The 14,516-nt window shown below is 43.0% G+C and overlaps 1 protein-coding gene across 1 annotated transcript in view; it reads left to right on the forward strand.

Annotated features, from left to right (window-relative positions):
- Positions 1 to 14,516, forward strand: part of engl (endoglin, like) — a 28,651-nt gene that overhangs the window by 3,321 nt on the left and 10,814 nt on the right. The window contains exons 4-12 of the mRNA XM_063192366.1: positions 264 to 401; positions 1,860 to 2,037; positions 3,324 to 3,492; positions 4,866 to 5,010; positions 5,535 to 5,736; positions 6,461 to 6,609; positions 7,154 to 7,309; positions 10,275 to 10,364; positions 10,710 to 10,952. Coding sequence (XP_063048436.1) covers positions 264 to 401; positions 1,860 to 2,037; positions 3,324 to 3,492; positions 4,866 to 5,010; positions 5,535 to 5,736; positions 6,461 to 6,609; positions 7,154 to 7,309; positions 10,275 to 10,364; positions 10,710 to 10,952 — 1,470 coding nt within the window. The remainder of the gene's footprint in view (positions 1 to 263; positions 402 to 1,859; positions 2,038 to 3,323; positions 3,493 to 4,865; positions 5,011 to 5,534; positions 5,737 to 6,460; positions 6,610 to 7,153; positions 7,310 to 10,274; positions 10,365 to 10,709; positions 10,953 to 14,516) is intronic.

The following is a 14,516-nucleotide window of genomic DNA, read 5'->3' on the forward strand; positions in this document are numbered from 1 at the left end:
CTTTCTCTATTCCTGTCCTGTCTGTCCTGTCCTCCTCCTCCTCCTCTCTCCTCTCTTCTCTCTCCTCTCTTCTCTCTCCGTCTCTCTTCTCTGTCTCGCAATCTTTCCCATCCTCCTGTCCTTTCATTATTTTTACCCTATCATGCACTCAGCTGTGCACATAAATTACAGTGTGTGTAAGTCTGGTCTAGTGTATGTAGCATTTATGCTCTATACTGTCCGCCGCGGCACTTACACCCACCCACGTCTCGTTTTATTTTCAGGTCACGGTGCTCTTGAGGCCATTGTCTTACAGTAAGCCGTCCAGTCGGCCCGTGCTGCTGGTGCTGAGCTCCCAGAATGCCGTGCGGTGGTCGCTGGAGACGGACGGTCCTCCGCTTGTTGCCCCCGTCATGGCTCTGGTCTGTCTCTCCAGTTTTGCATTCCAAGTTTTCACATTTTAAATTCAAGTTTATTAGCCATTTCAACAGTATAGAAGTGCATTGCTGGTGACATGATACTGACTAGATAAGATATTTTTTGTTGTTTTGAGAAAGTTTATTACATTCTATTACACTTATATTAGCTGACGCTTGTATCTAAAGCGACTTAATAATAATAATAATAATAATAATAATAATAATAATAATAATAATAATTACTTAGTTTTATATAGCGCCTTTGAGGTAACCCAAGGTCGCTTTACAAAAGGAGATGGGGCTAGGGAATAGAAGAGAGAAGGGGTAAAAGAGGTAGAAGAGAGAGGGGGTAAAAGTGGAGTTGGGAGTGATGCTGGATGAGGTCGCAGAGGTACAGTGCTGGAGAGCAAGAGCATGGAGGGATTTGTATGTGAAGAGTAGGATTTTGTAGGTGATGCGTGACTTTACTGGGAGCCAGTGAAGCTGCTTGAGTGTGTGGGTAATGTGTTGACTTACAGTTATTACAAGGTAATGGTTACAGTCGCAGGAGAAATGTGGGGTTAGTTGCCTTGCTGAAGGGCACTTCAGCCATGGATGGTATGGGATTCGAACTTACAACCTTCCGAGTCCAAGGTGCACTCCGTAACAATTACATTGCAATTACATTAGACAGCTGCCCTTCCGTTGCTCTTTTCAGAAGAAAACAGCCAGGTTCATTGCCCAGTGTATTGCATGAGTAGTCTAGCCAGGAAGCTGTCCCTCCTTATACAGCAGATCCTGAGTGCCAGGACTTAACATTCTTTCAAAAGACTGCATGGAAAAGCAATAGAGAAATGGAAAATGGTGTCAAAGTATTCCGAAACTGACTGTCACGATGGTCTGTGTGCGTGTGTGTGTGTGTGCGTGTGTGTGTGTGTGTGCGTGTGTGTGTGTGTGCGTGCGTGCGTACGTGCATTCATGTGTGTGTGCATGTGTGTGTGTGTGTGTGTGTGTGTGTGTGTGTGTGTGTGTGTGTGTGCGCGTGCGTGTGTGTGTGTGTGTGTGTGTGTGTGTGAAATGGAAAATAATGTCTACGTATTCCAACACTGACTCTCATGATGGTGTGTGTGTGTGTGCGTGTGTGTGCGTGTGTGCGTGCGTGCGTACGTGCGTGCATTCATGCGTGTGTGTGTGTGTGTGTGTGTGTGTGTGTGTGTGTGTGTGTGTGTGTGTGTGTGTGTGTGTGTGTGTGTGTGTGTGTGTGTGTGTGTGTGTGTGTGAAATGGAAAATAATGTCTACGTATTCCAACACTGACTCTCATGATGGTGTGTGTGTGTGTGTGTGTGTGTGTGTGTGTGTGTGTGTGTGTGTGTGTGTGTGTGTGTGTGTGTGTGTGTGTGTGTGTGTGTGTGTGTGTGTGTGTGTGTGTGTGTGTGTGTGTGCGTGGGTGTCTAATGTCCATTTCCTGTCTTCCCATCCAGATGTCCCCCAACTCCTCCGTGGAGTCTGAGAGTGTGGTGGGGATGCGCTGGCAGCTGGAGGAGGGGTTGCCGTGGCGACCGAGGGCCCTACTGCACTGGAGCCTGCATCGCTATGGGACCATCTCCTCCCTCACACACGCCAGCCATGCCAACCGCGTATACATACGCCTCGGAGAGGGTAGGACTATATTACACACACACACACACACATACACATACACACACACGCCAGCCATGCCAACCGCGTATACATACGCCTCGGAGAGGGTAGGACTATATTACACACACACACACACACATACACACACACACACACACATACACATACACACACACGCCAGCCACGCCAACCGTGTATACATACGCCTCGGAGAGGGTAGGACTATATTATACACACACACACACACATACACATACACACACACGCCAGCCATGCCAACCGCGTATACATACGCCTCGGAGAGGGTAGGACTATATTATACACACACACACACATACACACACACACACACACACACACACACACACACGCCAGCCATGCCAACTGAGTATACATACGCAATGTCACAAGTTTTATTTGCCTCCAGCGTAGTATTCATTTTTCCCTAAGATGCTTTATTGATGATATTGGAGTCTGAAGGCTGAAGGCTCAAAGATTCTCAATGGGATTAGGCTCTGAACTCTATGATGGCCTATTTATGTGTGAAATACTGTCGCATTCTCCTTGAACCACCCTGGTGAAATGAATTGCTTCTCATTTCTTAAACATCCTCCAGTTCAAAAGACACATCCTGTGGTTGTGAATGTGTTAGCCTGTTTGAGAAGGGTGACATCATTGGCATTGTTAATCACTTCAATATGTGGTGTCTGGTCTAGGTTCAACAACAGTATATGGTCAAAGAATGAGGTCAGGTGACTACCTAAATTTAGTGAATGACAAGGTTATTCCATCAATGGATCTTTTTCTTTTCTGGACATATTCCAAGATAACAATACCAGGATTCATAAGGCTCAAATTGTGTTTCAGGGAGCATGAGACATCATTTTTCAGACATGGATCAGCCACCGCTGAGTCCAGACCATAGTCGCATTGAGAATCTTTGGGGTGTGCTGGAGAAAGTCCGGTGCAGCCTTCAGACTCCACCATCATCAATACAGCATCTTAGTGAAAAATGAACACAACACTGGCTGGAAATAAATCTGGTGACATTGCTGACACTTATCGAAACAGTGCCACAAATTTGTGCAATAACCAGAGCAAAAGGTGTTCCAACAACATATTATCATGTGTGACCGTTTTTGGAGCAGCAACTTTTTAAGATTTATAGAATAGATTTGTAAAGACATTATAGAATCTGTTGAAATGAAATCTACTTTTTCCGTTTCTCTCCCGATGTGTTTTCCCATTTCTCTTATAATATTTCTCTCTTTCTACATCCACTGTCCTCTTCTGTTATCTCCCAGATTCCACCTTGTCCAGGGAGTGCCACCTGCAGCCTCTGTTTCTGTCCCGTAACTACTTGACCTCCGATGTGCAGCCACAGGAAGTGCAGGGCTGCCTCCTACCAGGTGCCGAGTCTGACCCGGAAGTACATGTCATCAAACTCTGGTCTGCAGGATCTGGGCTCTGTGGGTGAGAGCGTAATACACAGCTCTTGAACTGAAACTATGATTCTTGCTTACTGTTTGTGTACACCCGAAATGACCTACGCAACTGGAGCAACGGAAGTCATTATTTCTCTGTGGAGGGTCGCAAATTTGCAGGGAGTGAAGCGACCTGGGCAATCAGGTCCAATTAAAAGTCAGCTAATATTATGGTAATGAGCTATGACGCGTCGCGTCAAGCTTGCAACTAAGTTAGACGCATCTAGAATTTTCCTTAGGAATGCAGACGTTGTGGTTATTTAATTTTCCGTAGACGATGTGCATGGTTTCTACAGCGTTACTCCTTGGATGCTGTCAGCATTCCAATCAAAGATTCTAAGCGCGTCTAACTTAATCGCACGCTTGACACCTGACCGGTTCCATGGAATTAATGGTCACACTATCAGCCAATCATAAAAGAGAATTCCATTGCGAAGGCAGATAAAGTGAATTCATGGCAAAACGTCTTCTACAACCTTGACTACTTGGTAGCTTAGGTCACTTCTGGTGTACACACACAGTTAGAGTGCTTCTGAAACTATATTATGATGCTTGCTTAGAATACTTCTGTTGTGATCTTCTTAAGTAAGTTGCTTTAATTTGGTTCAGATGGAATCACTGTCTGATCCGACACACTGTTGATCCAACTGGATTGTAATAACATTGCTATGGTATTACAAAGCTTCTTAAGTAACAGTTTGAGGTCTGGTGATTAGCATTTTGGTAGCAACACACTTATAATAGAGCCTCGTCATGAAAGGGTGCAATGTAATGATTTCAAGTTGATTCAATATGATTTCATCATATTAGTTCTACATACAGTTTTTTTTCGTTGGGCTCCCTAGTTGCTGAGCTATAAAACAAGATATAGCCTACACAGTATTCCTATATGTAGTAATGACTGTGTACACATTTAAGTGATATTTCTGATAATTAATAGTGTGACTATTTGAAATCCTTCAAGAAGATTGTTGATGAATAGATTGCTTACAATTCCAAACTCTACTCTTCATGAGGCCTGCTTTGCACTTGTAATTGTTTATCACCTAAAATGAACAAACTGCGAAAACTACAAAATGCCAAATATGCCGATTGTATTGACTTTGCAACTGCAAAGGATAATAAATATATGGCTTATTAAACTTCAATGACTCATTTGTAACAGAGCTTACCATGAACCGTAAAAAAACATAAATAATTTCCCCAGAACTTTGCTGACGAATCTGATTCAGTACATTCCTACTGTATCAGCTCACTTGACATGAGTCACATAAACATAACAATCTTTATTTTTCTGTCCTGTGCTTCTCTCTGGATATTTGGGAGGTAAATAAGCGGTCGTGTGGTTATTCTCTGTGTCAGCTCTCTGCAGGTGGAGGTGACTGTCTCGATAGTGCCCCCAGTGGCCAGCAGGGGATCACACAAGCTGGTTCTGATTCTCAGCAGCGCGGCCCCAGTGAACTGGGCCGTCAGTGCCGCAGGAATCCAGGGACAAATATTTGTCTACGTGAGGCCCCTCTCTTTTCTCTTCCTCCCTCCCTCCCTCCCTCTCCCTCTCCCTCATCCAGTAACTCTGTATTTTAATATGGCGGCAGTCCGAGTTCCGTGTTCATTTTGAGCAAATCTCCTAATGCTCCCAGCTTTGTCGTCCCATAGACAGTTACATAGTTGCCGGGCAACGTGCCCTTGAAAACACACAGATTGCAGTGTAGCAGGTCTTTGGCCAGATCCTTCGCAGAATCCTAACAAAAAAAATGGCTTTGCTGTTTTTGCTCTCCTTTCCCTCTGCTTAGCCTGCCTCAACCTTGCGAGCTGTATCCTGTATCACCACTGCCACGCTTTTCCTTGGGCAAGGTCCTTCGCAGAAACCAAACAAAAAGCGGCTTTGCTGTTTTTGCTCGCCTTTCCCTCTGCCTTTGCCTCTGCTTAGCCTGCCTCAACCTTGCGAGCTGTATCCTATATCACCACCACTGTGCCACCGCCACCAGGCTTTTCCTTGGCTTGACGTGTTTCCTAATCCGCCCACCACAGGCCTCCAACAGCGTGACCCCGCTTTACCCCGCCAGGCCAGACCTGACCATGACCAGCACGCTCAGCTACGACCTGCTCTCTACCGCCAATCTCCTGGACTGGGCCAATCAGAACGGCTTTCCCCGAGTCACCTCCTACACGGAGGCCGACCTGGCCAATCGCTTCGTGATCCGGCTGACGGGGGGCGGGACGGAGCGGAGTGGTATGAACCTTCACTTTTTTTTGTAGGTGTGCTTTGTCTGACATACATGTGTGTTTAATTACAGGGAAGTCTGTGTTTCCTGTTCCAGTGCCAAAGCAAAGTGCTTTATCGTAATGTTCTTTGTGCTTTTAAAATGGCACGCTATCGGATGAGGCTGCATATTGAAAAAGCACAGCCTCATTTCCTTTACACTTGATCTGCGGATAAAGAGTAATAAGAACTGGCAGTTGCATTCTGTGGCCTTCCTCATACTTTTGTCTGTGTCTGTCTGTCTGTCTGTCTGTCTGTCTCTCTGTCTCTCTGTCTGTCTGTCTGTCTGTCTGTCTGTCTGCCTGTCTGTCTCTCTGTCTGTCTGTCTGTCTGTCTCTCTGTCTCTCTGTCTTTCTGTTCATCTATGGCTCTGGTTGGATGTCTGTCTGTCTGTCTGTCTGTCTGTCTGTCTGCCCATATCTCCCTGCCTCTGTCTTTCTGTCTGTCTGTCTGTCTGTCTGTCTGTCTGTCTGTCTGTTTGTCTGTCTGCCCATATCTCCCTGCCTCTGTCTTTGTCTACCTGTCTGTCCCTATCTCCCTGACTCTGTCTGTCTGTCTGTCCCTATCTCCCTGACTCTGTCTGTCTGTCTGTCCCTATCTCCCTGACTCTTGTCTGTCTGTCTGTTCCTATCTCCCTGCCCCTCTCTGTCTGACTGCCTGTGTCTGTATGTCTCCCACCATGTTGGTCCACCAGTGAGGGTCCCCATCAGGCCTCCATGGGTGGGGCAGCCCAGGGTGGGCTCCGGGCCCTGGTCGACTGGAGACGGGGAGGCTGAGACGGCCGTCAGTGTCCGGTGTCTGGATGGTCAGCTGGTGGTGGCCGTGGACAAACACACCCTACAGGTGCCTCTTCCTTGAGTCAGCGTTATAGTGCTTACAAACAAAGAGAGAGGAAGTTAGCCAACGCACTAGGCAAAGACATATGATACCTGGCCAAGACAAGAGCTATGTTTTAAATGATTACATGATCGTAATAAACTATGGCTTAATGGCTAACAAATGGGTAATAAAGTACTAACTAAGACTTCACGAATGCTTTATAAATGCTTAACAGGGTGGAGTCATTATTACTAAGTGTTACATTCTGTCTGATTGTCTATTTTTGGACCAGAAACCGACCTGAGAGGAATTAGAGGTCAGATGTAGTTCTTTTCCGAGACCCATTTCTCACTCTCCCTCTCCTCTCTTCATGAGTTCCCCCTCACCCCCCCCCCCCCCCCCCCCCCCCCCCCCCCCCCCCCCCCAAACACCTGCCCTGGCCATCTCTCCCTCTGTTACAGGTCAGACTTTGTATTTACTGAGAACCATCTCTCACTTCCTCTCTTCCCCTCTTCCTCTCTCTCTCTGCCCCCTCTCCCCCTCTGTCGCCCCCTCTGCACCTGCGCAGGCCCTATCTCTCCCTCTGGCGGCGGTGACCTTGCGTGACCCCAGCTGCCAGGCCCGCTCCAACGGCAGCCATTTCCTGTTGGCGTTCCCAGTCATTTCCTGTGGGACCGAAGGCCTTATGGAGGGCAGCTCCCCGACGTTCCAGTATAAAAATACGGTAAAGAGCCGGCCGCAAGACAGCACAGCGGAGACACATCACTAACAGGAACAGCACAGCACAGCACAGACACCACGTCACTCACAAACACAGACACACAGTCACCAACAAACACCGAGAAGCGTGGCCGTGGTTGGCTGGCCTGATTGGTCACGCCATACGACGCGACGAGGACATGCCAACCTCAGGAATGCACTCCTGAGGAAGTTCTCGTGGCAACGTGTTTTTGGGAGACAAACATTGTTGTGATGAGACGAGCACGTCTAGACCACTGATATACAAAAAAAACACAAAAAAAAACGAAACACCAATCATCCTCTGTGTTCATTAAAACAGCTTAGGGTGGATGTTTTCCGGTTCTAGAGTCTAGACGGTGGAGAGCGGTGTGGCGGTGAGTGATAGTGGTTTGTGAAAGTGTGCGAGAGGTCAGTCCCAGCAGCCGTACACACAGGAAAAAACAGAGAAGCCACAGCTGCCTGTCTTTTCTCTCTCTCTCTCTCTCTCTCTCTCTCTCTCTCTCTCTCTCTCTCTCTCTCTTTCTCCCTCTGAGGCTGATCTGAGCTAAAGATAACAACACAGGCCCCAACCCAACCCAAACAACCCCAGCCCAGCCTGACTGTCTGCTCTGCTCTGCACAATGCATGGCAGACTTGTCTCGTCTGTAGGCAGCAGCCACAGGGCGTGTGTTATAGGGAGACTGGACAGGGAGAGAGAAAACTATACTGCCATGGTCGGCCCGGACATGCTTTTTTGTCTTCATACTTCCCCCAGAGTGCTGCTCGCAGGGCAACATGAGAAGACGAGAAGAGACAGAATCGTATTTCCTGCAGCGTACAGGTGCACACCATTTTGACAATGAATACATACTTGTGATGCGACACCACACTGGGAACAGGGCACATGCATTGACTATGCACTACGAATGAGGCCATGCACCTACCATACACTGTAAATCATTGCAAGCCAGTTAAAGGTAGACGTATGTTGCCCTGTTGCCTTAAGTTTGTAAGTTAACTCAACTCGAGGCTTTACTCAACTCGAGGCTTTCTCAAGTTCAGTTAACTTACAAACTTAAGGCAGCAGGGCGACTTGCTTAAAACTGGCTCCAATGTTTTACAGTGCACACACAATGCATAACACACAATTGCCAAGTAGGACCACGAGAAAAGACATTTATTAGGTTGTATGAAAAATAATAAAGTCAGATTACGGCTCTCTCCCCTCCACTAACACCACAATCCCTACGTTCACATGATTTTGATTCGGAATTAATTCCACTTTAAAAACATCAGTTAAACACTTGCAGAACTGAAATTAAGTTGATTTGGAATTAAACTTAATTCAGAATAAAGTGGGTGGTTTATTCTTCTTTTAATTCCGAATAAACATGTTGCTCTGTCATGTAACCTTTGTTCCGCTTTAACAACAATTCTGGTCGTTCCACGTATGCTCACTGGGCACGCGATGGCGCAACACCCAGTGACACTTCCAGGGGAAGAAAATGGCGGACTTCCGGTCAATTTCTTACATGAAAGTTTTTGCTTAATTTAAATAGCATAAGTGACTATAAATGTTGTGACTATAAATGTTGTGACAAAATTACTCCACATTACCCTTCGACCACTCGTTTTTCTAAGTTAGATGGGTAAGATAACATTAGCATTTTAAATTATCCAGACCGTAGGGCCATGTGCTAAGATTTTACCCTGGCTCAGGTAAATATTTTGGGGCTGAAGATGACCAGCTGTCCCGGTAGTACACGGAGGTCCTGGAGGTTTGCGACAATGCCCCCACGCCTTATTTGGCTCACTCAGCATGTGCGTCCTCTGTTCAACCGAAGACATTTATTCGGAATTAAGTGAAAGTGCAATGTAAACACCACGCAAAATAACTTTAATTCCGAACTACTTCGTTCAGAATTAATAATTTGGAATTAAAAACACTATGTAAAAATAGCCACGGAGTATTTATTCCCTCTTTAGTCAGCCTATGAAAGTAAAATTGCTTTATGTCTCTCACTTAAACTACATCAACTACAAACTACATGGAAGCTCTTACCCAATTTAGGAAACATTTTTTTTTTTTTTTTTGAAATACAGTGAAAAGCGAGCACAATAAGGAAACACAATAAGCTGCTGTTCTCCTGATAGTGTCTAATGGATCTGGAAGCGGCAGTATCATAATAGCTCATCCCACTACAGTGTCAGCAAGGTCAGCAAGGTCATCTTGTCCAGAACACTATTCAATATGATGACCTAAAGGGCAAAAACAAAAACGGGATGGGCATCACACTACTATGACACTACTGTAGAATACTGAGGGCATCACACTACTATGACACTACTGTAGAATACTGAGGGCATCACACTACTATGACACTACTGCAGGATACTGAGGGCATCACACTACTTACTATGACACTACTGTAGGATACTGAGGGCATCACACTACTATGACACTACTGCAGGATACTGAGGGCATCACACTACTATGACACTACTGTAGAATACTGAGGGCATCGCACTACTATGACACTACTGTAGAATACTGAGGGCATCACACTACTATGACACTACTGTAGAATACTGAGGGCATCGCACTACTATGACACTACTGTAGAATACTGAGGGCATCGCACTACTATGACACTACTGTAGAATACTGAGGGCATCGCACCACTATGACACTACTGCAGGATACTGAGGGCATCACACTACTATGACACTACTGCAGGATACTGAGGGCATCACACTACTATGACACTACTGCAGGATACTGAGGGCATCACACTACTATGACACTACTGCAGGATACTGAGGGCATCACACTACTATGACATTACTATGACACTACTGCAGGATACTGAGGGCTCTTGTACAATAGTTTGATCTCGTTGGTAAAATGCTGTCATCCAGGTGGCAGGTTTGACATGCACTGTGTATCCATTACCTTCTCTCCTCACCAGGTGTTGTTATGGAGACAAGCATTGCCAGCTCCGACTTCTAATGACACAGAGCAGGAGTGGAGCAGAGAGCAGCCTCCAGTGGCTATACATGTGAGACAGCTGTTTATGGTTATTTGTTTATTTATTCACTTTATTTATTTATGTATGTGGTGTAAACAAAGCCAACAAATGAGCAAGACTGCTACTTCTGCTACTACTGAAAAAAACATTTTCAGACCAGGCTTATTTTCCAAAGTAAAGTGGTTTGTTGACTTTAATCTCCCCTCTCTCCTCCCTTCTCCTCTTTTCCGTCTTCTCTCTCTCTCTCTCTCTCTCTCTCTCTCTCTCCGTATCCCTCCCCATCTCTCTCTCTCTCTCTCTCTCTCTCTCTCTCTCTCTCTCTCTCTCTCTCTCTCTCTCTCCGTCTCCCTCCCCATCTCTCTCTCTGTAACTCAGTTCAGCTGTGAGGCTCCGGCCCCCAGTCTCGGAAGGCAAGCTGTGGTGCCCCCTGCCCCTGCCCCTGCCCCTGCCCCTGCCCCAGGCGAGCGCTCCCCTGTTGGGCGTGGGGGCTCCCGTTCTCCCTGGTCCCCAGGTCGCTTGCTCCCTGTGTACACCATGCAGCTCTTTGTGACGGAGCACTATGAGAAGAGGCAGACCGGGCCCTGCGTCATCACGGCCCAGAACCGCGTCTACGTACAGGTCAGTGTTGTCTCATCTTCATGAATCTTAAAGATGCACTGTGTAATATCCCAGGTCAAAAAAATGTGTACTTAAGTGTACTTTAAATATATTTAATTTTCTGAAAGTATATTTTAAGTACACTCTATTTATCAAGTACAGTACTTAAGTATGGTATTTAAAAATATACTTATAGTTTAGTGTATTTTAAATATATTTTAAAATAATTTGTATTATTAAAGTTATGTACTTAAATATAGTTTTATAAAATATACTGTTAGTGTATTGTATTTTAAATGTATTTTAAGTATATTTGTATTTTAAAAGTAATGTGCTAAGTGTAGTATTGTCAAATATACTATTAGTGTATTATATTTTAAGTGTATTTCAAGTATATTTGTATTTTAAAAGTAATGTGCTAAAGTGTAGCATTATAAAGTATACTATTAGTGTATTACACTTTAAGTGTATTTTAAGTATCTTTGTATTTTAAAAGTTATATACTTAAGTGTAGTATTATAAAATACACTATTAGTGTATTGTATTTAAATGTATTGTAAGTACATTTGTATTTTAAAAGTAATGTGCTTAAGTGTAGTATTGTCAAATATACTATTAGTATATTGTATTTTAAGTCTATTTTAAGTACATTTGTATTTTAAAAGTAATGTGCTAAAGTGTAGCATTATACAGTGTACTATTAGTGTATTATATGTTAAGTGTATTTTAAATATCTTTGTATTTTAAAAGTTATGTACTTAAGTGTAGTATTATAAAATACACTATTAGTGTATTGTATTTAAATGTATTGTAAGTACATTTGTATTTTAAAAGTAATGTGCTAAAGTGTAGTATTGTCAAATATGCTATTAGTATATTGTATTTTAAGTCTAATTTAAAGGGGCATTCCACCGGTGGAGACATGAATATGTTACTGAAAGTGGGTCATATGTATAGTAGAATAGTAACATACATTTCTAATTTGGTGCCTTCTTGGCCAAGAAAAGGCAGAAAATGACTTTTTAGTGCTTGTGGATTTGTGACAACAATCCCCATAATGCACTGCAATGCTCAAGTTCCACAGGCCACACCCAGTTATTTGGGACTCTATGCATCATCCCTCCCTCATCTTGCAGGCAGTGTTGCCAGATTGGGCTGTTTCCCGCCCAATTGGGCTGCTTAGGATGGTCGTGTGCGGGTAAAAATGGCATTTAGCAGAAAAACCCGCCCAATTTTAGCCATAGAAATCACTAGAATTGGGCGGGATTTTGAGCTTCTAGGCTGGTTTTGAGCATTTTTTGGGCTGGAAATCATCAGCCTCATCTGGCAACCCTGCTTGCAGGTGCATCACAGTGGGACAGACATCACTGGAAAGGAGAAGCTGGAGCACACTGCAGCTTAGTTTTCAAGACTTTATTTTGTGCACACACGCGACCAACGTTTCTGTGTTGCTACACCTTCTTCAGAGTCAAATGATAGCAAGAGAGAGACACACATTTCAAGACTTGACAATCACAGGTGATCCTACTTGGTTTGGCTAAATTGGTCTGATCTCATTGCAGGTAATTGACCCCACCCCCAACACCAGGACAAGATTGTAGACAATTAGACAGCTTGCCAACTTCCCAAAACAAAATAAAAAAGTGAAAAAAACAATACACAAAGAACATTGTCAATAAAACCACAGCTAGAACAATTTGTTACAGAGAGCAAAACATATTGTGTTCCTCATTTATGCCCTGAGGCTCCACTGAATTTAGAGTATGAATCCAAAATGCCTTTCCACAAAGCCTCTGTGTCTAATTGTCTGCAATCTTGTCCTGGTGTTGGGGGGTGGGGTCAATTACCTGCAATGAGATGAGACCAATTTAGCCAAACCAAGTGGGATCACCTGTGAATGTCAAGTCCTGAAATGTGTGTCTCTCTCTTGCTATCATTTGACTCTGAAGAAGGTGTAGCAACACCGAAACGTTGGTCGGGTGTGTGCACAAATTAAAGTCTTGAAAACTAAGCTGCAGTGTGCTCCAGCTTCTCCTTTCCAGCTATGCCAGTGACTTACTGGCAGTGTTGCCAGATGAGGCTGATGATTTCCAGCCCAAAAATGCCCAAAACCCGCCGGGAAGCACTAAATCCCGCCCAATTCTATTGATGTCGATGGGAAAGATTGGGCGAGTTTTCCTGTAAAATGCCATTTTTACCTGCAGACGGCCATCCCAAGCAGCCCAATTGGGTGGGAAACAGCCCAATCTGGCAACACTGCTTACTGGAGCCTCAATGCCAGTGATTTCAAAAGCACTGGGACACTGATCTGTGATAGGTCTGTTAGAGCATTAGGTCCAACCCCCTATGGGCGGGGTTGAAAAGGTGGGAAAAAGGCTTGTAGTCTCAACAGAAATCCACCTCTCTTACACTTCCTATGTCGATGATGCAAAATGACCATTTTTACATCATTGACATAGGAAGTGTTAAGAGATGAATGTGGATTTCTCCAATCTCAGGGGGAATTGAGAGATTTTTGAAAGACCATTCAAAAGTATGACTGGGTGTCTATCAATGGAAAGCCTAATGCAAAATCGATGTAGTGTCCCTTTAAGTACATTTGTATTTTAAAAGTAATGTGCTAAAGTGTAGCATTATACAGTATACTGTTAGTGTATTATATTTTAAGTGTATTTTAAGTATCTTTGTATTTTAAAAGTCATGTACTTCAGTGTAGTATTATGATATATACTATTAGTATATTCTATTTAAATGTATTTTAAGTACATTTGTATTTTAAAAGTAATGTGCTAAAGTGTAGCATTATAAAGTATACTATTAGTGTATTATATTTTAAGTGTATTTTAAGTATCTTTGTATTTTAAAAGTTATGTACTTAAGTGTAGTATTATAAAATACACTATTAGTGTATTGTATTTAAATGTATTGTAAGTACATTTGTATTTTTAAAGTAATGTGCTTAAGTGTGGTACTGTTAAATATACTATTAGTATATTCAATTTTAAGTCTATTTTAAGTACATTTGTATTTTAAAAGTAATGTGTTAAAGTATAGTATTATAAAATACACTATTAGTGTATTGTATTTAAGTGTATTTTAAGTGTATTTGTATTTTGAAAGTAATGTGCTAAAGTGTGGTATTAGAAAATATACTATTAGTGTATTGCATTTTAAGTGTATTTTAAGTTTATTTGTATTTCTAAAGTAATGTGCTAAAGTGTGGTATTAAAAAATATACTATTAGTGTATTGTAATTTAAGTGTAGTTTAAGTGTATTTGTATTTTTAAAGTAATGTGCTAAAGTTTGGTATTAGAAAGAATATTTGAAACGTACTTTAAGTTAAGTATGATTTTAGTATATTAAGTACACTTGTACAAAGTTTGATTTTAGTACCAAAAAGTCAACTTAAAATGTGTTAAAGCTCTACTTAATTATATTTCAAGTGTATTTAAGTATACTATAAGTTGTCCCAAAATAACACAACTTAAGTATGTACTTCTGCAGCATGCTATAAAGTGCTTTCTTATGACCTTGAATTAGATTTGTTGCATACTTCAAATAGTTACACTTAACCACATGTTAAA

Source organism: Engraulis encrasicolus, chromosome 2 (assembly GCF_034702125.1).
Source record: "Engraulis encrasicolus isolate BLACKSEA-1 chromosome 2, IST_EnEncr_1.0, whole genome shotgun sequence".
Taxonomy (NCBI): domain Eukaryota; kingdom Metazoa; phylum Chordata; class Actinopteri; order Clupeiformes; family Engraulidae; genus Engraulis; species Engraulis encrasicolus.